The 27484-nt window shown below is 38.0% G+C and overlaps 3 protein-coding genes across 4 annotated transcripts in view; 2 read left to right on the forward strand and 1 right to left on the reverse strand.

Annotated features, from left to right (window-relative positions):
* Nucleotides 1–11922, forward strand: part of LOC129241075 (uncharacterized) — a 61917-nt gene extending 49995 nt beyond the window's left edge. For both annotated transcript variants that reach the window (XM_054877227.1, XM_054877228.1), the window contains 2 exons: nucleotides 154–528; nucleotides 11528–11922. In XM_054877227.1, the coding sequence (XP_054733202.1) occupies nucleotides 154–528; nucleotides 11528–11670 (518 nt within the window). In that variant the 3' untranslated portion in view covers nucleotides 11671–11922. The remainder of the gene's footprint in view (nucleotides 1–153; nucleotides 529–11527) is intronic.
* Nucleotides 11923–13280: 1358 nt separating this feature from the next.
* LOC129242270 (kelch domain-containing protein 10 homolog) lies at nucleotides 13281–26320 on the forward strand. The gene is made up of 3 exons (XM_054878830.1): nucleotides 13281–13330; nucleotides 25070–25586; nucleotides 25655–26320. The coding sequence occupies exons 1-3, from the start codon at nucleotides 13281–13283 to the stop codon at nucleotides 25994–25996; spliced, it is 909 nt and encodes a 302-aa protein (XP_054734805.1). The 3' UTR covers nucleotides 25997–26320.
* A 328-nt stretch (nucleotides 26321–26648) lies between these two features.
* LOC129242334 (putative nuclease HARBI1) lies at nucleotides 26649–27484 on the reverse strand. The gene is made up of 2 exons (XM_054878916.1): nucleotides 27225–27484; nucleotides 26649–27164 (listed from the first exon to the last, which is right to left on the reverse strand). The coding sequence occupies exons 1-2, from the start codon at nucleotides 27253–27255 to the stop codon at nucleotides 26803–26805; spliced, it is 393 nt and encodes a 130-aa protein (XP_054734891.1). The 5' UTR covers nucleotides 27256–27484; the 3' UTR covers nucleotides 26649–26802.

Below are 27484 nucleotides of genomic sequence, written 5' to 3' on the forward strand. Positions count from 1 at the left end.
ATATACATTTACCCTTGCAATTGAGTCTGATCTACACATAATGGAAGTTTTGTGTAAGAACAACATATGCTACACATTGTAGTTCTCTTGAATATAATCGCAAGACAATTTATATCGTAAACTTAAAATTGTATTATATTATTTCTTTTATAGACTCCATGGACCAAATTCGGGGAACGTCGCCGCTGCAGGCTATTTTTGAAAATACAAAAGGGCCGTTACCAAATCCAGGGCACTTACTTGCTATGAAGAGTCCTTTTTGCAGAGGTGTGAGATCTCCATTGAATATTCCCTTATTTCCTTTAAACGGTCAGCGTAGATGGTCTGAAGCCGCCGCAGGAGAGGTAATAGATGATAATACAACAGATGTCGAAAATCAAATGAGACGATGGTCTATGCCATGGGAGGCAGTCAAATTTGATAAAAACACAGTTACTTGGTATCAAACCCGAATAATGCCAATAAATAACATCAATTTACTAAGCCACAAAAAGACATGCGCTGACAGAAGCATATCCAACACACCTGGTAGGTCTATAAATAGTTCAAGCCTTTTTTGTTTCAACCACGACATAATAATTTAAGCTCAGTTAGTCTAGACTTAACTTAATTCATAGGATTAAATGATAGATAGATAATTAAATTATCTCGCATGTTTTTAAGTTTACTATGAATTTTAAAAGTATGCAAAAACTATATGCATTTATTTTCAAGAATTATAAAATCAAAGATATGGCCAAGTGGTTGTATGATATCTTAGAAAATACATTGGGCATTCTCCAAAGTTTTCGCTTCACTACCTAAACATGTAACAGCTCGTCGTCTATGTTGTGTGTTCCGAGTCGATCAGATTTTTAAAAGTCAGTGAAAATTAAGCTCAAAGATTCCGTTACATACATACATACATACATACATACATACATACAACCCGACCTAATAAAAGTGTGTTAAAAAAAGTTCAAGTACGCCATGAGAAATTCAAAATCTTCGTATTTCGAGCTATCATTATTTGGTACATGTAATTTTAAATGTTTTAGTGCCAAGGTGCACGGAATTCGCGACTCGATTTTCATACTTATGTTTTTTTTTTATTTGTGGAAATGCATCTTTCGAATATACAATACATTTTTTATTTTAAATAGTTATTAGAAATAATGGCTTGCCTACGGTTTTTGGTCAATCAGGTCTGAACAATAAATTATCAATTATATGTATTGTATATCCACAAAATCATTCGTTTTGATGATGTGCTTACCGACGCGGTCATAAAAATGGTGACAAATTTGCAGCAACTAGAAACCTTTGGGAAAAATCCTAATGACTATATTTCTGTACTGAGATTCCTGGTCCCATCGAAACCGGAGAAATATGGTTTACAATTTTCACTACTTGTTGATTCATATATCTGTTATGAATGGAAAATACTGCTATATTTGGGAAAAGTCGTGACAGGACCTCCTGAGAGGAATGAAGGAGAACGGGTTAGGTGTTGGATGCAGGTGTTGGATGGAAATAGCATAATATTACCATTCACAATGTTTCGTATATAAGTTACAAATAACAAATTTTACCAATGGCTCGAAAGTTTCGCGAAATGTTCGCTTTTATAACTCAACGATGGACGGCGTGGTTCAGAAATTGCTGAAGTTGCAAATGTAAAAATGATCGTTCTACCATGGCGGTATTTTTTACCTTAATAGATATTTCCTCGTCAAATATACATATGTATATTCATATACAGCAGTGGGGTTCTCAAGTTAGTTGTAGCCAGAAGATTTAAGGTGTGGCTCACTCGAAAATGCCTCGGCAGTAGGGGTCGAAATTTAAGAGCTAATCCCACCATTTAATTATCTTAATCGGAACCAGAGTCAGACTCTTCATGTACACTTGTAAGTCTTAAAACAATGAAAATCAACAATAGTTGATATTCAATATATTGCGAATAAATATTGTAGGTTAATGATATCAGATACATTAACTCAATTTAACTCCAAATTCTTCAAACAATTTAATGAAGTTTGACTAATTATCAGTGATCATGTAAAGAATTTTTTCAACTGGTAATTTATTTGCTTGCTTATGTCGCATATCATCCTAGTCACGCGATCAACAAAAAAATGAACCGTCGACAAGTTAGTGTGAGAGATTTCCTTGCGAAATTGTCAGCATATAACCAATGGCTAGCGTAACCAACCATTTCATTCAGTATTCAATATTCATTAATGATGCATGATGTAATTATAAAAGGTTGTGTAAAGTTTGGCTACTCATTTCGGCATAAGTTTATCCCCTTTTTGAAGGGTAGTCAAAATTGAAAAAAGGTCGTTGGAAGCCATAGGATAATTGTATGTCGTTTTATGAATTGTACTTAAATATTTATATTATATTTATAACTTAACCATTCCTTTAGCTTTGTCGAATATATTTTGACAATGCATGTGATTGGCATTTATATGTGCCTAGTTACCGAGTCCTTTATATACTATATTTCACGGTATTACTGATTTTTTCAGGTTTTAAAAAATTGAATATCCTAAATCCATAAGCTCGTAGTTTGACAAACTATTGTGATAACCAAAGCCATACAGAAATAAAATAACCTTAACTTAGTATTTTGATTTTGCACTGGCTCGTGTGCCACTCCGCACACTAACACACTTTTAAAACAGCTTTTACACGCAGAGCGATGTTGACTGCACCGCTGTTGCCAGGAACTGGGACCGGTTTCTAGTGGAAGGGGAAGGTCCAACGACCATTTTCCCCCACCAGCCGATTCGGTTGATCGCTTGGGAGACGCTCCGCGCGGGAAGGCTTATTACTTTTCAATCAAACACTGTACCTATTTCGCGCGTTCTATAAAAATGAAAAGATTATTGGATAAGTTTTAAATTAGCACAAATTCAAAGCAAAAACAAATTTTATATTTATAGATGCATGTAATCAAATAATCCTAGCTGAATTAATGCAATGAAGTTGAGTAAAATCATTAATTGTACTGTTATAATTGCGAAGTTTCGCGAACCGACCGGCAACAATTGCAAACGAGATGCCAAAACAAAAACATTAATTAGCCTTGATGGCGACAGCAGATAGTGAGACAGTGCACGCTTTCTGGGTCTACCGCTGTATGTGTTAGACGGAGACTACAGGTGACTAGTAAGCAGTTGCTACAACAGAACTCGGCAGAATATACGAGCTGTCGGATCTAGAAATTATATATATATCGTGTATATATATATTTGGCGGGTACTCCCATTTTGGGTGTTTAGCGGAGCTTCTCCTATTTGTGGCGTGCGTCTTGATGTTGTTCCACAAATGGAGGGACCTCCAGTTTTAAGCCGATATTTGCATTGTGCATTCTTTACTCAATATCAAATATACATATCTACCAACTTCACCAACAGGTATTCAAAATTTCGGAATTCGTTACAAATAAAGATACGTTCTGTCGTCATTTAAAGGCGTTTCTTTCTCATACTAGTCGGTGCCAGTTGATCTTTCCTACGCAGAGGAGGGCTTTCTCTGCCATCGAGTCGGAGCGTTTGTATCCATTCGGACAACATGGTTCAGCCGCTGAGGACGCTGCGCTATGTCTATGCTGCCGTAAAGCACGTACAACTCATTGTTCCATCGCCTCATTGGTCACCTCCCGACAGCGAAAACAAACAATATTTGTTGGCTTCGTAGTGGTCGACTTCTCACTGATAGCTGATTGCTGCATTCTGCTGGGCATTTGCTCTAAAGGCTTGTGGTCAAATTTTTTACAGTGTGAGCATGTAATTGAATCAGGAAAGGAGCCTGTGTTTCAGGAAAGCTAAACCTCGAGATGAATAACTCACCGAAATCGTTCCATGACATTTTCGGAAACGCAATTTGAGATAACCGGTGGCCATTTCTACTTTTCAGAGTCACTTTCACAATAATTATTTAGTAAGACTTTGAAGACATGCTCCACTTCTCATGCCGAGCCTTCCATCCTCAATATGTAACGATTCTACGGTGGCTACACTATTATACACTTCGTTACTGAAACACATTCTTCTTTCAATCATCAAAACTTCAATGTTGCCAAATGTAGGTACTGTGAAAATAATAAATTATCAGACGCCTTTTACTTTTCAAAGTCTACTTCTTATATTTCGCTTTTCATAGCTTCTATGTTTTTATTTTTCTTCTTTATAATTTGCGCTATAACCGCTTACGCGATTTTGGCCGGGTTTAACAAAGCGCGCCAGTCGTTCCTTTCTCGTGCTAACCGGCGCCAGTTGGACACACCAAGTGAAGCCAAGCCCTTCTCCATCTGGTAGACTTTCCAGGTCTATAGCCACACTGATAAGGTCCAATCAGTTGGTTGACGGTGGGCTTCAGCCTTTCAAACAATACGCTGGCTAGAACCTTATAGGCGATATTTAGAAGAATAATCCCGCGGTAATTGGCACAGATTGTAGGATCGCCCTTCTTATGGATTGGGCAGAGCACACTTAAATTCCAATCGGAAGGCATACTTTCATCCGACCATATTTTGCATAAAAGCTAATGCATGCACCTTACCAGCTCCTCGCCGCCATGTTTAAATAGCTCAGCCGGCAGCCCGTCGGCGCCCGCGACTTTGTTGTTCTTTAGACGCGTTATGGCTATTCTCCACTCGTCATGGTCGAGTAGCGGAACGACAATTCCGTCGTCAACGATTGGGGTATCGGGATCTTCACATTTTCTGAGACATGCGCAGCTGTCACTATTTAATAGGTTCGAGAAGTGTTCCCTCCATAATTTAAGAATGCTCTGGATGTCAGTCATCAGATCGCTGTCTTTGTTCTTACAGGAAAACGCCCCGATCTGTAAGCCGACGAACTTTTCTGGTAGAATTATCGGGCGTTGTTCCTGTTGGCCAGCACCTCAAGCTCCTCGCACTCACGTATTTCGGCCTCTCGATTCTTCTTTCGGATAATACGTCTCTCTTCCTTTCTTACCTCTCGGTAGCGATCCCACATGGCTCGCGTTGCGCCCGATCGCAGCGTGGCTCTATAGACGGCATCCTTTCTTTCTGCGGCAGCATTACATTTCTCGTCGTACCAATTGTTCTTTCGTGCTCGCCGGAATCCATTTTTTTTCGGCGGCGGTACGTATAGAACGAGAAATGTTGCTCCATTGCTCGCGCATGCCGGTTTGTTGGGCAGTGCTCTCTGAGAGCAGGAGTGAGAGTCGAGTGGCAAATCTTCTGGCTGTCTGTTGTGATGGCAACTTTTCGATGTTGAACATTCTTTGCATAGTTAGATGTACGTTTTTTGCTGCATAGAGGCATGTGCGCAGTTTGGCTGCAACAAGGTAATGATCCGAGTCGATGTTGGGTCCTCGGATCGTACATCTAATACCCCAGAAGCGAGCCTTCCATCTATCACAACATGATCGATCTGGTTTCGTGTTTTTTGAACAGCCAGGTTGCTTGGTGAATCTTCTTATGCTGGAATCTGGTGCTGCAGACTACCATGATTCGGGCCCCGGCGAAGTCGATCAAGCTCTGTCCGTTACCGGATGTTTCGTTGTGCAGGCTGAATTTTCCGACTGTGGGACCAAAAATTCCCTCCTTGCCCACCCTGGCATTGAAGTCGCCAAGTACGATTTTTATGTCGTGGCGGGGGCAGCGCTCATAGGAACATTCCAAGCGCTCATAGAAGGAATTTTTGGTCTCATCGTCCTTCTATTCCACGCAAATTAGCGATATGTTATAAAAACGGGCTTTGATGCGGATTGTTGCGAGACGCTCGTCCACCGGAGTGAACGACAGTACTTGGCGACGAAGTCTCTCTCCCACAACAAATCCGACACCGAATTTGCGCTCCTTTACATGGCAACTGTAGTAGACGTCACAAGGTTCTACTCTTTTCTTGCCTTGTCTCGTCCATCGCATCTCTTGAATGGCAGTGATGTCGGCTTTACTCTCAAGAGGGCATCAACCAGCCGGGCACAGGCACCTTCCCCATTAAGGGACCGGACATTCCAGGTGCATGCCCTCAAATCGTAATCCTCATTTCGTTTGCAGTGGTCGTCATTAGTATAGGGAGGTCTCATTCGAGGCTTTTTTAATCTTTTCATTGGGGGGGATTTTTAAGTGGCGGGTCCCAAACCCAGCGCATAACCAGCTGTCCTCGAATGCTGCGCCTTCTCACGTTAGCTCACTCCCGAACGGGTGTTCGAAAGCTACCCAGAGGATACGCGGGCTAATCCCGGACGTTGTAAGCTGCTTGAACTGTATGCAGGAGAATCGTCCTGGCCACTCCCAAGTGAATGACGATCAGTAACTTTACCTACTTGCGTGGACTTCTACATATGGAACCATCTTCCTATGTTTTTACTTTCCATCATTTCATAAGTGTTTTTCTAGTAAGCAGTTTTCCTACTACAAAGGGGTAGCCAAACAATACATTATTACTTGACATATCTATAAGGGTTTCGACGTATACTTATATATGATATACGAGGTGTGTTATAAAGCTAAGGTGAATTTTCATTTTCTTCAAAAAATATCTATTTATTCATCAATTTCTATTTTATCTCCTTCAAAGTAATGCCCCTCAGATATAATACACGTGTGCCAGCGATTTTTCCAATACTTCAAGCAGTTCTGTTATGTATTATACTTTTTGGTATGACATTGAGCTCTCAGCGATTCGGGTTTTATCTCCTCAATCGTCGCAAAACTCCAAATCGTCCTTTCATGGGACTCTTCAATCTTGGGAACAAGAAAAATTCACAGGGGGCCAAGTCTAGTGGGCATGATAACGGTGTGGTTTTTGGCCAAATAATCTCTCACAAGCAAAGATGAGTGAGCAGGTGCATTTTTCGTATTGCTTCACGCAAACGGCCCATAACGTAATCATCAAGGTAATACTCCTTATTTACCGTACGACTTTGTGGAAAGAACTCCTGATGTACTCCGCCATGGTAATCGAAGAAAACAGTGAGCAAAACATTGGCATTTGATCAAACTTGGCCGGCTTTTTCTGGCCTTGGCTTTCCTGAACACTTTCATTGGGACGATTGGGCTTTGGTTTCGATGTCATAACCATATACCCATGATTCGTCACCAGCAACCCATGATTCGGCGTAAGCAAATCTGAATCATCGTTGACGTCATTCAACAATTCCTAAGCGATGCTCATGCGACGTTATTTTTGGTCAAAATTCAGCAATTTTGGAACGAACTTCATTGCCACACGCTTCATGCCCAAAATTTCCGAAAAGATTACATGGCATGAGCCAACCGATATGCCGACATCCTCAGCAACTTCTCTAATTGTGACATTTTCATCGTTTGTTGATGTGTTGGAACGTCAAAAGTGAGCGTCGTCATTCACATTTTCTCGACCTTCTGTGAAAAGCCTGTACCACCTTTAAAGATTTTTTTCACTCAGAGTACTCTCACCGTGTTTTTGAGCACTTAATTCCAATTTTTACATAAAACTTGATGCAACTTCTTTGTTCCATTTTTTTCTATAGCAGAAAATCGCCACACGCAAAACACTTGTCTTATTTATGCCTCTGACAAACAACCTAAACATGCTATATTGCTAAAACCATGAACATATCTTCGAGACGAGATAAAAAAATAATAATCGAAAGTCAAATGTACGTAGCACGCGAAATTTGAAAATTCACCTTATATATAATAAATATGTCTACTTAAGACTTTATTTCGAATTAAATAAATAAATTTACTTTTGTTTGGTTTTTCGATCACAAATTTGTGAATTAATTAAATGCTACATACATATAACATACGTGTTCTGTTTTGAAATACTTTTTTTGTAAAAGTATAATATTTTGAATTTCAGATACTTTTTGTAAAATATAAAAAAATACTTTTTATAAAATGTAAAAATTAAACCATATTGTGGCCAAAAAATGGTCGCTCTTTTGGCAAATCATTTCAATTCGCTTACGTGACACAACCGTGTATAGCATTTAAATTCATTTATATCCTAAATCCTGAATCCTAAAATCATGAAAGTCATAGAATTTCATTTCAACTAACTATTCCGTATCTAAATATTATATATTATTGGTGCGCAACTAAGTTCCCGCTGTTTGTCAATAGATGCCGCCAGCAGTGTGTGCTAGTCGATTCTAACTAAAGTAAACGTCATAAACCAAGCTTAGGCATATGGTAAACAAACTGCTTCGACACATTAGTGATTTTGTTTTGGTATCATATACTTTTGATTTTGTGAAAATGTCTGATTTTGTGCCGAATAATCGTAATTTGCAGAAAGTGGTGATTTTCCTCTTCCATTCGAAAAAAGAGGTTGTCTGTAAAGTCGGTGTACTGACGATAGTTTAACGTGACAACGACATAAGAAAATACTGATGGAATAGTTGCATTTTTCAAAAAAAAATTTTAATTTTATTTGCTTGATAGATATTTTGTATGGATATAGAGAAGGAGGTAAATGGAATCGTAATTGAATTGATCAAGTTACATTTACACAAACGTGAAAAATTACGAAACATTTATCAAATTCATGAAAGATATGTTCAATTTCGATTGTGCATCAAACGTTAATAAGTCAAAAACACTAAGAGGCACCATCATTGATTTGATTTTTTCAAGACACATTACACTCGAAACACTCCCTTTCATTTCCTATTTTTCCTATCAGCGTCCTTTTCTCAACATATGAAGGTATGTATATTAGACCATGAAAATACCAAGTATATTATATGTATGAATAAAAAAATAAAATAAATAATTGGCGCGTACACTTCTGTTAGGTGTTTGGCCGAGCTCCTCTTCCTATTTGTGGTGTGCGTCTTGATGTTGTTCCACAAATGGAGCTTTTTCATGGCAGAAATACACTCGGAGGTTTGCCATTGCCTGCCGAGGGGCGACCGCTATTAGAAAAATGTTTTTATTAATAGTATATGTATGAATGCATATATTATAATATATATATAGTATACAACATATCTTATAAGGTATGTGGTAAATATTACCATACATTTTTTCCTTTATATAAAGGGTTTTTCAATAAGGGCGGGTAGATGTTGAAATGGAATAAAATGGCGTTTGCTGTGTGGCACGTAGCGCCGTCCTGCTGGAACCACATTTCGTCTAGGTCCATATGGTTCAATATGGGCCATAAGAAATTGGAAGGGCCACCACGTCTACCGAAAAATGGGCGCAATGCGCGCAACGTTTGCGTTAATGAACACTCATTTTGATAATAGAGTTTTATCATTTGAAGGTGCTGTTCAATCGTGTAACTTGCCATGATGATTTGGCATAAACAAATGAATAATAAACAAAAGATTTGACAGATGTCACGAAAACAAAATGGCTGCCACAGGGCGCCAAAATCCACCCGCGCCAATTGAAAACCCCCTTATAATAATAAATTAATAGTAAAACCATTAAAACAATAGATATTATTAACAACTAGTCGTCACTAATTATTAATTCGGTATATATACATATCGATGGTTTTCGAGAAAAGTGACATAATTCAAAATATTGAGTTGGGTCAGTTTTCTAGATAAGTGACGCGCCAATTCGATCACCTGACAAAACGACACTAACGCCATCTCTCAGAATTGCTTCAAGATTCGCTTATGACGCTTTTCCAGATAAAAATATATAAACTCTGTAGTTGATTTTTGCTTTTAACGGCAAAACTCCGAATTTTGAGTTGTGTCGCTTTTCTGGAAAACCATCGATATATATCATTATTTATATTTTTATATTTATATATACAAATAACCCATTATATAAATATTATTCTTATATTTATTTGTACATAAACATAATAATAACATATATAAACATAACAACCATAATATATATATATATATTATATATAAACACATCAATGTTATGTATATAAACATACAACGCACACACGCACACAAACCAAAATATAACAAAACACAACAAAACACAACACAACATAACATAACATAACATAACATAACATGCAGTTAAAGCAAGGTAACGACGCACGAGCAAGATAAGGACGCATTTTTTTGGGTAGACGGCTACATCGAATTATAAGACGTTATCACGTCATAAACGTTGGCTGAAGACAGCTACAAAAAGTTTATGGAGATACGGATTTAAGTGAAACAACGTGCCAAGAATGGTTCCGTCGCTTCAAAGACGGTGATTTTAATGTTGACGACCATCCGCGTGAAGGAAGGCCAAGAACCTTCGAAGACGCTGAACTGGAGGCATTGCTCAATGAGGATCCGTGTCAAACGCAAGAAGAGCTTACTTTAGTATTAGGAGTTACCCGCGAATCCATTTCCAAGCGATTGCATGCATTGGGAATGATTCAGAAACAGGGGACTTGGGTTTATGAGTTAAAGCCAAGGGATGTTGAACGTCGTTTTTGCGCGTGTGGGCAACTGCTCCAGCGGCAAAAAAGGAAGGGTTTTCTTCATCGCATCGTGACGGGTGATAAAAAATGGATTCATTAAAGCAATCCAAAGAAAAGAAAGTCATGGGGACGCCCGGTCATGCTTCTACGTCGTCGCCTCGGCCGAATATTCACGCTGCAAAGGTTATGCTATGTATTTGGTGGGACCAAATTGGTGTTATTTGTTATGAACTGTTAAAACCAAGCGAAACCATCACAGGGAATCGGTATCGACTTCAATCCATGCGATTGAGCCGAGCACTCCGCGAGAAGCAGCCGCAATACGCGGAGAGGCATGAAAAAGTGATTCTACAGCATGACAACGCTCGGCCTCACATTGCCAAATCCGTTAAAACCTACCTGGAAACACTAAAATGACCGTCCGATTATCACCTGTTCCGGTCGATGGCACATGGTCTAGCTGACCAGCAGTTCCATTCATATGAATACATCAAAAAATGGCTGGATCCGTGGATAGTCTCAAAAGATGAACAGTTTTACCGCGACGGTATATGAGGTCTACCAGAAAGATGGAGAAAAGTATTAGCCAGCGATGGGCAATACTTTCAATGATTCACTTGTAACCACTTTTCCAGAAGTTCAGAAGTACAACTTTATTTCATAAAAAAAACAGCCAGAACTTAGTTGCGCACCTATAATAGAATAAATTAAAATTTATAATATGGTTTTGTTGTTAGGTGTTCTATATGAATAAATTAATTTATTTCAGAAAGCTACTTCTGAAAAAATCAAGTCGCTCCTAGTGTTTATTTGCTGTTAGTGTTTAATAGAGATTTCCTAGACATAATAATTTTCATAAAGTTCGGCAAAACACCAACCCAGAAGTAGAAGATGGAAGTTTTCTAACACTTCAATACAAAACTCAACTTATTTGGTTTAAAAGACATAGTTTTATAGTTATTTTTCGGTTATCGCTATGTACTCTAATGATATTGTAATAAAATACAATTGGACAGGAGTTGAGCTAATGCATTAAAAATTTACTACAAGTAAAGTTTTGAAAAACATGAATTGGTTTTAATTATCACCGCGACGAAAGTAGTGCGAATCAAGTCTAATATATAATATTAATATTAATTATTAACTTTTAATTTCAGAATTAACTTGGCAATCGTGTGCAGCCAGTCATGATGGATTAACGGAAGCAATTCAATTACTGTCCTGTCGACCCTCAAAAGTCCAAGCTCCACTTTCACAAGGATATACAAAGCAACATGGTGATACACCAAATACTGATTAAAAAAATTTTGTAAAAAAAAATTGTATAACTCTATTAATAACTTCATAACTTATTGTCGAACGTAAAGCATTCTACGTCCATAGAAATTACTTATACTATAGGAGGTATGCATAACCGAGTGCGTTTGTATCAGATATCTGCAAAGAGCTACTTGAATTCCGAGTTACTTTACAGGATACACTCCGCGAAATTCAATTAAAGACACCTGGATTTTCCCTAAAAACTTTTGCATAAAAACTCTAAAACGCATAATTTTTCATCCTGTAGCAAATTTATACAACCTTCTGAATTTATACGCCCGGATATATTGAACATAGGAGTCTTGATGAGGTAACTAAAACCAACACAAACTATAAAATAATCACCTCCAGAGTTTCGTTTGGGTTTCGTGTTCCTTCAAATCGTACCAGTAGTAATAAAAGCGATCAGGATCATTGAGATTGAATATCTTTCGCCCGAAAACTAGACATTTCTCTACTCAACAGCCCACGGAATGTACTGTTTTGTTAATTCCAGTCTGGCACTTTTGTGTGGCTCCATGGTATTGACTTAATTTTTTTTTCGAAACTAATCAATAACTACCAGGCAAAATTTGTTGCACGTTTGCTTACTGGTAGGTTTAAATTACTTACAATTTTCGACGCCGTTATATTTTTTTACAACAGCCCGAATAATAGCGGATATTTGTCGCGGAGATAACTTTTGTGCTTCTTGTTTAACTGGTTCAGGTGACGTTTTTCCTTAAGTCTTACCAAAATATCAATTCCTGACGTCGTTCAATTTGTCATGGGCCATGCCAGTAACCTTGTTGGTATGAACCTGAGTGGTTTGCTTAAATTTTAGTGTTTTACCTCCTTTACGGGGGCCGCCGTAGCTGAATGCGTTGGTGCGTGAGTACCACCAAAATGAAGAAAACGTTTTTTCTAATAGCAGTCGCCCCTCGGCAGGAAATTGCAAACCTTCTAGTGTATTTCTGCCATGAAAAAAGCTCCTCATAAAAAATTTCTGCTGCTCGGAGTCGGCATAACACTGTAAATCCCTCCAGTTGTGGAACGACATCAAGGCGCACGTCACAATTAGGAGCAGGAGCTTGGCGAAACACCCAAAAAAGGGTGTAAGTATATATATGGCTATATAAAGGGTGGTTAAATTTCAAGGGTCGATGTTGAATGTGAACCACACCTAAACGTCAAGTTTTTTTCTGCATTTCATTTGACATTTTTCAATTTTAGACTAACTCAATTTGAACCATGGAAAGATACTCAATCGAGCAACGCGTCAAAGTTATTCAGGCTTATTATGAAATGGTGGCAGGAAATGGCAACAATGAATGACCAATTTTCTAAGAAAATCATCTTCAGTGATGAGGCACATTTTCACCTCAGTGGATTCGTCAATAAGCAGAATTGCCGCATTTGGGCGAATGATAATCCAAGAGTGATTGCCGAAAAACCAATGCACCCACAAAGAGTGACTGTTTGGTGCGGTTTATGGGCCAGGGGCATCATTGGGCCGTATTTTTCCAAAATAAGGCTGATCAGGCAGTTACTGTGAATAGTGTTCGCTATCGTGAGATGATAACGAACTTTTTATGGCCCGAATTGGAAGACATGGATATGGATGATATGTGGTTTGCATGCTTTCTAATTGCTAATATCAGGTCAGTCCATAAGTTCGACCGGATTTTACCCATAATTTCACTTTTGTACAATTTTTGCATACAAAAAATTATTCGCGGAATATAACGGAACTATTTAAATTTTCTTTGATATATGTATTGTGCATTCAACAAGTGATTTTAATCGCGGATAGAAGCACGTGTTGTTAAAAAATAATGGAATAAATGGAATCTTCGAACGCGTATAAGAGGCATATTTTGTATTTTTTTCATAAAAGTGGTAAAAATGCAACAACTGTTGCTGCAGAAATAAACACTGTTTACGGAGAGGATACCGTCAGTGTAAGGGCTACGCAAAAGTGGTTTTCAAAATTCCGAAGTGGTAACTGCGACGTGGAGGATGACCCGCGCGCTGGTCGTCCTGAAGTCTTTAACTCCGACGCCTTGCTCGAACTCGTGGAAGCTGAGCCAAATTTGACAGTCGATATGATAGCTCAGAGGGTAAATTCATCGCATGGAACAGTTTACAGGCACCTGGTTCAGTTGGGAAAGGATTCAAAGCTGGGAAAATGGGTTCCGCGTATACTTTCGGTCGCCAACCTTCAGCAGAGAGTGAATGTTTGTTCTCAGCTGCTGCAACGGCTTGAAAATGAAAGTTTTTTGAACCGTATCGTTACTGGTGATGAAAAATGGGACCTTTACAATAAACCTGCTTGCCAACGCCAATGGTTAGATAGAGATGAAACACCAGAACCGACCCCTAGAGATGGCCTTCACCCCAAGAAGACTCTCCTGTCTGTTTGGTGGGATATGGCCGGTATTGTTTATTATGAACTTTTGGAACCAAACCAGACGATAACTGCCGATTATTATTCCCATCAGCTATCAAACCTGAATGAGGCACTTAAAAAAAATCGACCGTCTTTAGTGAATAGACGCAAAATTTTGTTTCACCACGACAACGCAAGACCTCATGCCACAAGGCAAACATTAGGCAAGCTGAACGAGCTCGAATGGGAGCTAATGCCGTATCCACCATACTCTCCGGATATTGCACCTTGTGATTATCACCTTTTCCGTGGACTTCAATGCCATATGAGTAACAAGAACTACTCCTCACAAGAAGCTATAAAAAGGGATATCGAAGCGCATTTTGGCTCCAAGGACAAAACAATTTTTGAGCAGGGAATTAAAAATTTGATTAATAAATACTTTAAACATCTTTTTTATTTATCTTAAAACCACCTTAAAAAAACGCACAAACTTATGGACTGACCTGATAGTTCTGCCTGGAACACGCTGGTATAGACAGGAAGTCGAATTGATTTGGATAATTTGAAGGGCTCCGAGTAGAGGCCAGCTCCCACACCACAGTTCATATTAGAACCGTCGGTGTAGATTTCATTGACGAATCTACCAATCACCTTCCCTTTCCTCCATTCAGCTCTCTGTGGAAAACGTATCGTAAAATCTTTGTTGAAGTTAAGATCGGGAAGTGAAGTTAAATTTGTTTTTGAACAAAGTTTTTTGAAGGTGCCTATAGGAGAGTCTTGCTGTGACCATACGATCTTGTACGATTGTTTTTATGTGTAAGTCCAAGTAGATGTCTTAAGTCGCTAAGCGCTTCAGTAGGACTGGTGGTAAGCCATCCTGTGGTTAGGATACACGCTGATCCTTGTAACTTGTTCAGCTTGGTTTGGTTGTACTTCTTTTTTATTGCGAGCCACCACACTAGTGTCGCATGTGTTAGTATCGGTCTTACAATATCTATGTAGGACCAATTAGATGGCTTTGGTTAAATGCTCTAGTTTTTTTTTATTTATTTATATAAATAGTACATAGTAAGACTAAGGTCTTTTAATAGTACTTCAACAAAATTATATACAACTGGAATATATTTGACATGAAAGTTTCTTAATCTAAATTTTTACACCAGATCATTAACAAACCAATCCAATATATTTCACTTAACTATAATAATAAGAAAAAAAGAATTAGTAGGAAAAGAGAAGAAGGACAAGAGAAGAAAAAAAACAAAAGTAGTAACTAGAGAATATACAGAGAAATGTAATGCCCTAATTTAATGCAATTAAACCCTTTAAAAGTATGTATGTATAGACTTTTGGATACGCACCTCAGAAGCTCTTTGGAGAGCTCGGGTATATCAACTGCACAACACGCATACCTTAAAGGCAAATCTACGGAGACAGCGCTTCACGAGGTAATCGGAACAATAGAGGGCTCTCTAGAGAGCAAACATTATACCATGGCGGCATTCTTGGATATCGAAGGCGCCTTTAACAATGTTAGCACAGATGCCATCCAACGGGCGTTGATAGACCTGGAGGTGGACAGTTGCATCAGTAACTGGATCATCTCCATGCTAGAAACCAGGATCATCAAAGCTAATATGGGTAATATCAACATAACCAAGAAGGGCCACGGGGGCACTCCACAAGGGGGAGTATTATCTCCACTTCTTTGGCTATGTGTGATTAGCAAAATCTTAATAAAACTTGACGGAGGTGGGGTAAAAGTGGTGGCGTACGCTGATGATGTGGTGTTAATGGTGTCAGGACTGTGTCCAAATACGATCAGTGGGATCATCCAAAGGGCGTTAGGCGAGCTTAACTCTTGGGCCACAGGATGTGGGCTAAGTTTAAACCCGCGTAAAACAGAACTTATGCTTTTTACCACCAGATATAAGGTACCAACTTTTACCCTACCAAATATCAACGGACAAACTCTGTCTTTATCAACAAGCGCAAAGTACTTAGGGGTAATTTTGGACTCCAAACTTAGCTGGAAGTTAAACGTCGAAGAACGGGTAAGGAAAGCAGAAATTGCTTTATATGCCTGCAAGCGTATGCTTGGAAGAAGATGGGGTCTTCAACCTAAGCATACATTATGGCTGTATAAGGCGGTTATACGACCCATTTTATCGTATGGTTCGGTAGTTTGGTGGAAAGCTCTAGGGAGAGAGTACAATTCCAAATTACTCGGCAGATCATGTCCTAGAGAGGCTCTCAATGCACTGACACACGTTATTCCAATAGACCTATAATAAAGAAGACGGCAACCATGAGTGCATTTAGGTTAAATGAAGCGGGTCGCTGGAAAGGAAAAACTTATGGTCACGCTAGCCTATTATCGCGACAAACTCAGTTAACCTCGGTGAGGACTGACTACATCGTCCCGATGGTAACGTTCAATAGGAATTTTGCCACACTCTTTCCATCTAAAAAAGAATGGAATAAGGGATTCTCTCTAAACAACTTCGATACCACAGTCTATACAGATGGTAGTAAAATGGATTGTGTTGTTGGAGCTGGTATATATTCTCATAGACTTGGAATTGAAAAATCTGTGCGTCTCCCTAATACCAGCAGCGTCTTCCAAGCGGAAGTACTAGCAATTGGGGAAGCCTATAGGTTACTAATCGCAGATTTCTCTTTTAAGGGCAATATCGCTATTCTTTCGGATAGCCAAGCCGCAATCCAGGCGCTGGACGCGACTATAACAACCTCTAAAGTGGTGGAGCAAAGTAGGAATAGCCTCACCAACTTGAGTGAAAACCATAGAGTAACCTTAATTTGGGTCCCTTGACACCGGAACATAGAAGGTAACGAAAAAGCTGATGAACTGGCAAGAGGGGGATCTGCCATGAATAGCGCTCTTGCAGTACCAGTATTCACTCCACTAGGTGCGGTCAAGAACGCAATTTCCCTAAAATACCTTCGAATTGCAGATTGTAGATGGAGAGACCAGACGAAATGCAAAATCAGCAGAACGTTATGGCCCTCCTACAACCTCAAGCAATCGTCAACATTAATAAACATGAAACGACAGGACACCTGTAGACTTACGACAGTCATAACTGGCTTCTGGTCTATCGGAGAACAAGCCGCCAAAATGGGCATCCCTCACAACACATACTGTCACAGTTGTAAACAACCGGAGAAAAAAGAAACAATCTTCCATTTCCTCTGTGAATGCCCTGCCCTATGGAGGGACAGAATGTTAACCCTGGGCAAACCGCTGTTCGAGAGTCTCGAGCAACTGTCTGGCTTAGACGTCAACAACCTAATAAGGTTCCTAAACCGCACAGACTGGATATAGTCCTGCTGCAAATAACTGTTAAACAATTTGGTAACGAGGATGTGGCAACAAAATGGTGCGGAAGGGCTAGTTGGATTCTGGCTGAATCACCACTCTAACCAACCAACCAACCATGTATATACTTGAGCCCTGAAGTTAAATCTGTTAAGTCCAGCCTTCACAGTGTCGGGTAATGAGCTCCACACTTTAACAGCGTTAATGAAAAATAATCTAGATGATGCTAGGTAATTAAATGGTGGAACGATGAATTTGTTGTGTCTGCGAGACTGACCTCTGTCAGGTAGAGAGGTGACTTGAATAATGTAAGTTTGCACATAAATATGCAATTTCTAGCAGACAAATCACTGTTAGTGCCACAGCCCAGTAACCTAGATCGCCAGGCAGAGATATGATCATATCTACCAATCCCATATACATATCGCGTGGCGTTATTAAATACCACATTAAGTTTATGGCAAGATGTGGAGTCAGTTTGCTGTATACCACCTCAGAGTAGGTAATGAGAGGCCTAATTAGCTGGAGCACTAATTTGCGCCTCGCTTTCTCTGAATGTAGCATAAATATCCCCCACAACCCTATTTATATGGTCAGCACAGGTAAGTTTTGTGTTAAGAATAAATCCCAAATTTTTTACCTTATCCATAAAGGTAAGGAAACTAGTACCTATCTACAATTTAGGGATATTGTCAACGTGCACCACATTATTACATACAAGTGAGATATATGACTTTGACGCGTTCAAACATAAAGAGTTTTCATTAGCCCATACAGAAATAGCAGACAAATCACTGTTTATTTCGAAACATAAATCTTCAACGAGACCAATACGACTGGATAAGTACAATTGTATTGTATATCATCAGCATACGCATGGACATTCACATACTGACAAACGGTAAAAACATCATTGACAAAAAGACTAAATAGAAGTGGACCAAGGATAGACCCTTGCGGTACACCAGTGTGTACATATCTAGGCTCAGATTTTAATTTTCTAGTCTTAACCTTCTGCGTTCTGCTTCACTGTAAAGCACTGTAAAGCAAGTAAACAAAGTAGAGTCAAGTCACCGTTGTTAAAACTAATTCTAATATTGTCTAGTATTTTAACCATTGCTGTCGAGCAACTGTGACTTTGTTTGAAGCCAGATTGTAGTGGAGAGAGTAGACGATTGTCCTGTACAAATGATGAAATTTGCGTGGCCATCAAGTTTTCGCAAACTTTGGAAATTGTGGGCAGTATGCTGATAGTCAGGCAATGGTTTATTCAATTGGTAAGGAGTCCTATTATATATTGGATGACTATACGGACGAATTTTAGCGAGATGCCATCATCGCCTACAGCATTAGACTTTATATGGGATAGAGCCTTTCAGGACATCGACCTCACTAACTGTCATAAATTGGAACTCTTCTTTTAGAGTAGTACAAGATGAGTAATCTTTTAAAATAGGAGTACAATTTTTTTTCTTACCAACACTATTAAAGTAATCATTAAGTTCATCAAGATCCATAATTCAATGATAAAAGGTTTGCTCAGTAAGCAGCTTTCTCCTTCTCTCTTGACAAATCGGCTCCCTTAGCAAGACAATGGGTTGCTAGCTGTAGAAATTTCGAGTAAAAGTAAAGTGTAAAATTTGCAGAAAAAACATTTCATTTTCAAAATGGGCTCGTAAGGAGACAACAACCCGCTAATAAGTTTTCATCGGAATGTTCATGACTATGGTAGTATGACATGAAATACATGCCGATTAAGTCAGAACATAATAGAGTAATTGACGCAATCCGAGATCGATGAGTGGAGAATTTACAAAGCTTTATTTCTTATGATGGGATGATTTAGATGGAATTCATGTTTAGCAAAGAGCTAGCATTTCCCAAAGAGTTACAACAGGGAGAATAATTGGGTAGTCCCGTCGCGATCGATAACATTTCAGTCCTCATTATAAAAAAGTTGGGATTGACGGAACTTGTTTCCAATGAGCCCACCTTCCCGTGGATGGATGAAGTGTCCAGAGGAGGCTTAGCAAAGCACAGCAACAGCATGAAAAAGCTTCTCATAAAAAACCATCTGCCGGAATTGGCTTGAAACTGTAGGTTCTACCATTTCCACGCGCTACAAATAGAAGAAGGATCTCGGTCAAACACCTAACATAATTGTACGTGCCAATTATTTATTTATTTTTAACAAAATAGTTTCATATTAGCGAAACTTCGCAACTTCGCGGTCAGTTTTAAATTTAAAAATTGATTCACAAAATGAAATCGTGGTTTAAGTTAAATAATTTCTTGTTTTAATATTAGAGTTTTGAGTAACTGTACCGACGTTTTGCTTGTCATACTAAATAAGTGGTTTCATTTCGGATTTCCTTGTTCGTCAAGTTTTTTCTCCACTTGGCATAAAATTTGTTGCGTTTTCTAATGGCAGCTCGAACTTTCGAGTTGCACCAAGAACGTAGACTATTTAAAACATTTACAGAACGGAGTGGAACATGCATGTTCAATAACGAGTATAGGTTACGGTTGAGGAAGTCAAGTTTATTATCAACAGTACTAGGAAACCACCGTAGCCGAATGGGTTGGTGCGTGATTACCATTCGGAATTCACAGACAGAAAGTTGGTTCGAATCTCGGTGAAACACCAAAATTAGGAAAGGCATTTTTCTAATAGCGGTCGCCCCTCGACAGGCAATGGTAAACCTCCGAGTGTATTTCTGCCATGAAAAAGCTCCTCATAAAAAATATCTGCCGATCGGAGTCGGCTTAAAACTGAGAGGAGGAGCTCGGTCAAACACCCAAAAAGGGTGTACGCGCCAATTATATATATATATATATATACTAAGAAACCAACATTCATTCTAATTTAAAGAACCCATGACCCATGTCTGAATAAAGAGAATTAACATTCAACGATTTAAAATCACGATACTCGTAGGTGGCACCTAAATCTGGACGTTTCATCACAACATTTAAAGTACAAAATATTAAGTCATGATCAGAGATAAAATCAGCTGTGTGACAAGTAACAGGTTATAAAATAATCAAGAAGCCTGGGTTGGGAGTTATTTGCATATCTCGTTGATATAATTCCGTTAACGACACAAAGTCTGCTGTTGCCAACTGGTCGAATAGTAAATACATGCAATTAAAATTTTATTCAAGCCATCAGATACTTCAGTAAATAAGTACATATTCATTTTCGCAGTTATTTGACTTTGCTACCAGTTTAAATTTCAAACTTTTTTTACAGTACACTGCAACTCCCCCCTTTTTTATTAAGATAACGATCGTTCCTCTATAAATTGTACCCATTTAAAGAGAGGTTGAAATCAGGGAGGTCACTATGAAACCAGGTCTCAGAAACACAAATTACATCGACTGCAGAATCTTCGAAAGTGCACCTAGTAACATCAAGTTTTTCTAGACTTAGGCTACGTGCATTAAAATACACTATATTAAATCCATCATTTTGTTTAGAGATAATATCTATGAGAATTTTTTTATTTTCATTAACACTGGAACCCAGTTTACCGAACAGACCTAGAAATTTCAGTAATATTGAACAAAAACAGAAACAACAAAGCATACGCACGCAAGAGTACATGTATGTTTGCAAAAATGATTGGCATAAACCAGGATAGAAGAGCAATAAACAGAAAAAATGCAATAGTTAAAAGAACAGAGAAAATTAAGAAGTAACACAAGATGTGAGAAGGTAAGAGAAAAGCAATAAAATAAAGGAAGAGAATAAAATAACAGAGAGTATGTAGAGCATAAATATATTATACATAAAATTTACATAATTTACATAACATTAAATATACATATATACATATTAGACATTCTGAGCAGCTATAAAAGAGCATTAGGAGGCTCCAGCAACTGCATTTTCAATGCATTCAATATAAGACACCCTAATAGCTCTTGATGACGCTCAAACATGCATGTCCTGCAGCTTATATGTGTGAGTATCGGGTGCATGACGCTAATATCTAAAATTTTTGATTTTCATCATGCAAAAGCCGACAACAAGTATGTGTGACACGAAGCAAGTTCGTGTGCCACCCGACACGCACACATATAGCTGCAGGACATGCATACTTGAGCGTCGCCAGGAGCTATATCTGCTTTGCATTTAGGGCGAACGCGTACATACATATAACAAAGGCAGCTGTAATTTTTTGTTCTCACCTGAACTGCATTGCAACACGCATTAGTTCGCGATTACTTTTTGTGAGACATTCGTGTATGTGTAATTTGCCTTCTGATTTGAATCCAGTATCGCAGAGTAATAGTGGCCGCTTTATGGCTTTGCAATAATTAGCCACTGATTTGAATAATCTTGAGCGATCAGCAGAAGATGATAATTTAATTATAACAGCAGACGCAGTAAAGTTGCTCTGCTTATACTAAGTTTCCACCGCAGCCGGAGTTTGGGTTCTCTGCCGCTATCGTGTTCTTAGCGCAAACACGAAACAAAACACCTGTCAAATCCCATACAAAATTAAAACACAACTCCATACCTAAACCCACTTTTCAAAGCGTGTTTTGTTGGGTTTGCGTCTAATATAATTATTAAGTGGTGGCAATGTTGCTCATTTTCCTCATTTATTATTGCATTCTTATCGAAACATGGCAACAATGATTGCAATTTGTCAATATGACATTTGATTGACGCACCGGCTATCCATTTGGTGAATCTTGCTCAAACGACTGTTATATATATCAAACAACAGGTAAAAAACCATGATTCAATTATACAAGGTTAAGTAAAGTTTGACAACTGATTTCGGATGCTACTTAATCCATTGACGCAATTTGGAAGCAAGGGAAAAAAGGGCATAAGTTTATCCCCTTTCTGAAAATGTAGTAAAAAATTGAAAAAGGTCGTTGTAAGCCATAGAATAATTTTATGTTATTTTATAAGTGGTACTTAATTATTTATATTTTTAACTTAACTATTCCCATGGATTTGTGTCATATATATTTGTATTTTGACCATGCATCGGACTGGAATATATAGGTGCCATTTGTAAACCTACACTGAAGTAATAAATATAATAAAACAACTTGAGAATAGTGGAAACTCTTAACGAGGAAAAACCACTTTTATTTCGTCACGTCCGCTAATCATACATTTGATTTTTTAACGAGAAGTTACAAGTATAAAATCTGTGTTAAAAAAAGATAAATTCATATATACGCAGAAACACAAGTAGACGCCCAAAGCATTGCATACTTTACTTACAATTATCTTATCGAATGCTCATTGTTCTCTTCTTTTGTTTATTGCACCGGTTAAGATGCTTTATTCGAAAGTGCATCCGGCATTTAAAAAAAAATCGTTTAACGTCATCGCTTAATCTGAACAATTTTTGTAAAAATGATATCCCACCGTAAAGCTCCCTGCCGTTTAACTGGTTAAACGCTGATTCCAACATTTTAATTGTGTCCAAGAACTCGGTGCTTGGTTTAACTAATCCGCCCTTAGATAAAGTGTCAACCCAAGTAAATGTAGGCTCATTGCATGAACAATTGGTCAACTTTAATTTGCGTATTATGTAACCGGCAATATATTCAAGGGCATCTTCGTGTAAGCTATCAAAGTCAGCGTCCTCATTTAATGTACGTTTCATAACTGTTTTTACAAACTTTTATTCCTGAAATAAATGCTGACTTTTAGCATCCTTCATATGCATTAAGAGAGTAACTTGTTAAACCATTGAATTTGATATAGATTTGGCTGCCATGATATTTTAACGACAGGAATGAGATAAAACAGAAAATTTAATTTCGTATTTCGAGCATAACAATATATGACAATATATGTATGTCCATTTGTTACCGTAAAGACATTGCAAAAGCAGAAGTTCAGTCGATCATTCCTCCACGTAAGAAAAACATTTGAGTTAGAAGAGTTAAAATTGAAAAAATTACAAATTTATTAGTTTATTGTTTATTTATCTTGCAAACGCTCGCTTATCAACTCTGAATTGCTGGTCAACGTTACAAAGGCGCTCCTCTTATCCTCTATCAACTATGGCGTAGAAATATATGGCCAACATGCTAAAAATAACATCAAGCTCCTAGCGTCTCCTTACCATATTGCTGTCCGACGATCTTTACGTGCATTTCCTACTTCGCCAATAAAAAACATCTTGGCAGAATCAGGTCTACCATCACTAATCGACAATATGGAGGACAATATAAGGAAACTTTATCCTAAGCTTGCTCTCACTTCTAATGCTTTGCTACAAAAATGCTTTCACTCGGCAGCCGTGCGTGCACGGGCTCCTAAGATAGCTTCATCAATTTCCAAATGCGCCTCTTTTGCAAAAGACAATGGACTGCCCTTAAGACTATTATCGACGAGACATGGCCATTACCCGCCATGGGTGCTAAAAAAATCATCTTTTATAAACGACTTAAGTTACATGCAAAAATCTACTACGACATCGGCAGAGTATTGCGCACATTTTTTAGAAATTTCATCTCGCTTTAAAAGCACCAGTTGGCAGCTAATATTCACCGATGGTTCCAAAGCGAATTACACTTCCTTTGCTGTCGTGAAAGAGAATGGAGAGCCTATATCGTATTGACTACTACTTCCGTTTTGTTCAATTTTCACCGCAGAAGTAACAGCAGTTCTCTACGCCATGCAGTATTCGTCAAAATCGAAGGGGAAATACATTATATGCACAGACAGTCTGTCCTGTTTTCAGGCCATAAAGAACTATAATAATTCCAACCACATTATTGGAACCATAAGAAATATCCTGATTTCTCACCCTCATAATATCAAAATCATGTGGGTACCAGGGCATTCATGCATCAACGGCAATACAATCGCTGATAATACTGCCAAGGATATGAGCATTACTCCTACAATCACATCAAACCTTTTATGTAAAAATTATGTTTATCGACTTATAAAGCAGCATAGGCAAACCAAACTAGTAGCTGACTGGTTTCACTATAGCCACCATTACTCCAGGATTAATCCTAATCGTACTAAACCAACTTATCTATCATCCCTCCCATTTAACTATACTACGCCATATACTCGCCTACGCATTGGTCACAGTGTAATCACCAATGCATATCTACTGCAAGGGAGGCAACCAAGCCTGTGTCCATTTTGTAATACTGCAGTCAGTATCCTGCACTTTTTAGCCTTTTGCCCTGGACTAGATAGACAAAGACAGCAGAATTTTGACGGTCATGATGCACTATCGCTATTAATTAACCCTTCCGATTCCAACATTTCGAAAATCTATAAATTTCTGAAGGACTCTGATCTTCTACGACGTATGTATATAAACCAGGAATTCTTCACCAGCCAGCTGAAAGCCTCCGTTGCTAGCGCTGCGTTATCTTTTTGTTTATTTAGCAATTGTATTGTTATTTAAGCTTTTAAAAAATAAATAAAATAAATAATTTTCACAGAACTTTCAATAGAATTGAAAGATGCGAAAGTCTAAGCAAAATGGAATAGGCAAAACAGTATTGCTTGCTAACTTTTTCAGCAAAAATTTTAATTTCTACGCTTTTGAGTACTTTTTCTTTAGAATTTGCTCTGAAATAAAAAGTAGCTTTTCCAAGAGGACAACACGGATTTATTAAGTAGCTTCAAGATGGCTAACACAGGGTGAAAATTAGGCTACTTACATCACCTTTAATTATTGCTTCATGTAAAAAACCGAGTGTTAAGCGAATAGAGGCTACTGGTGATGCGCCAATTCCGCAATATGGGCCGGGAATAGTTTTACACGAACATTATTTATATACGGTTGGGGGAACAACTGGCTATGATTACTCTTGTGATGTGCATCGCTTAAATTTGCGCACACGAGTGTGGGAATGCGTATATATCTGTCGTCCAGATATACGCGAAGATCCAGAGGGTCGTTATCGTCACGAAGTTGTCTACGATGGGCAATACATATATGTGCTGGGTGGTGGTACGTCGAATTTAGTGTATGATTTACAACGCATCCCTGCATTTAATTTAATTACAAACCGATGGGAATATTTCGTCACATTACCCGATCGAACATCACAAACAAATCTAACAATCGAGCGACAAAATTCCGGATATCCAAACCCACGAAAGTGCTTTTCCTGCGTACAGCACACGAAATCGAATGGTGAGGTCGAAGCATTCATTACGGGAGGCTTGCAGGTGCGTAATAATTAAATTTAGTATTATTAAATTGTATTTGAAGTTGGATATCCCTTTTCCATTTGCAGGCCGATCAAGTATATTTTTCAGATATATGGAGATTAAATTTTACTACTAAGCAATGGACACTTATAAAAACAGCCTCTCTACCAAAAGCTTTGTACTTCCATGCCGCAGCGCACAGTCAAAATGGTTGTATGTACATATTCGGTGGTATTGAATATGATGAAAAACGTATACGACGGTGCAATGACCTTTATAAAATGTGGATGACCATACCATTATTAAGTGAAATTTGGTGGGAGGCAGTGTTACATTACAGACCAAATCTCAAATTGAATGGCCACTCACAGCTGCTTAAAATGGGCATACCATTGCGCTTTGCACAGAGATTGTGTAACGAGCAATAAGAAGCGACAATTTTTATGTTTCATTCTAGACATAAAAGCATAATTATTGTTTGCTAACCATTTAGGAATGACATAGTTTCATATGGAAGAAATGGAACCAAAAGAATAAACATAATAAAATAAGACATTAATAATGAGTAAAAATAAAAAAAGCTAATTAATATGAAAATAAGAGTAATTATTTTTATACGCTACATATGTGTACGAGCAGTTGTGGCGATTTTTTTTACAATATGGTTCATACACTGTCAATGGATGCTCAGATCACGAATTCTAGAAAATTGTATCATAAGAGTGGAAGCAGGATCAAGTGGCCAATCGGGCAACCAGAATAACACCAAATTTAAAAGGATAATAGTCTGCCGTCTGATTTAAAGTTCGTATCCATGAGTCTATGCATAATTAAATTCGCTTTTTCCAGATTAACGATATAAACAAATTATTTTCAATAAAGAAAAGATACCAAGTTTTTAAATCAAGGCGGCAGTAATGTGCTAAATAGAGATTGACCTCGAATGCCTGCAGTTTTTTTCTGCTTAAAAATTAATATGTGAAATGATATTTAAGTTTTAATGAATTGTGCCTTTTAAAGTTGCACTAAGTGACTACTACTATCTTTTTTCAAAAATGAATAAAATGTTATTTTATAAAACTATGTATTATAAATTTTATTGTTAAAAATTAATATGTGAAATGATATTTAAGTTTTAATGAATTGTGCCTTTTAAAGTTGCACTAAGTGCCTACTACTATCTTTTTTCAAAAATGAATAAAATGTTATTTTATAAAATTATGTATTACAAATTTTATTGTTCTGGTGAAAAGTTGTTTTTCAGATTTAAACCAATTGGACTCTTTGTAGGATATGGCTTCATTAAATGCTGAGAGAGACGAAAAGCAGAGTCCCCTATAATATGGACTGGTATTTTTGTGGATCCATACAGCAAGCTCAATTCATCAAGAAGTGCACAACTTTGCAACTCGCGCTTTAGCGATGATTTTTCAAAAATTCCGGAGTCGTTGCATCTTCCAGGACTGCCGCAATGTATATAAGCAAATCTATATTTTGCGTCTACCAAAGCCAATAGTACTACGGAATACCACCCTTTGTAGTTGTAGTAATCAATGGCTTCTTCCTTTCTTGGATGAATTTCAATATGACATCCATCTGTATAATAAAGATGCGTTTGATTAAACGTTATTTTTATCGCATTACTTATAAACCTACCTATTGCTCCAATACATTGTGGATAGCCCATTGCATTAAAATCTGCGACTCCATTCTCAATTTGCGCCCTTGTCAGTGGAAAATTTTTCAAATATATTGGAGCCAAAGATGTCCCAACTTCATTGCAAAACTCGATGAGTATTTTGCAAACAGTTGCTTCGCCTACTCCAAACAAATGTCCAATTGATCTGTATTCACTAGAAGATCCTAGTGCATACAGAGCAATTGCCACGCGCTTTTTTAGTGAAATCGGGTTTCGA

This window comes from Anastrepha obliqua, chromosome 3 (assembly GCF_027943255.1).
Source record: "Anastrepha obliqua isolate idAnaObli1 chromosome 3, idAnaObli1_1.0, whole genome shotgun sequence".
In the NCBI taxonomy this organism is placed as follows: Eukaryota; Metazoa; Arthropoda; class Insecta; order Diptera; family Tephritidae; genus Anastrepha; species Anastrepha obliqua.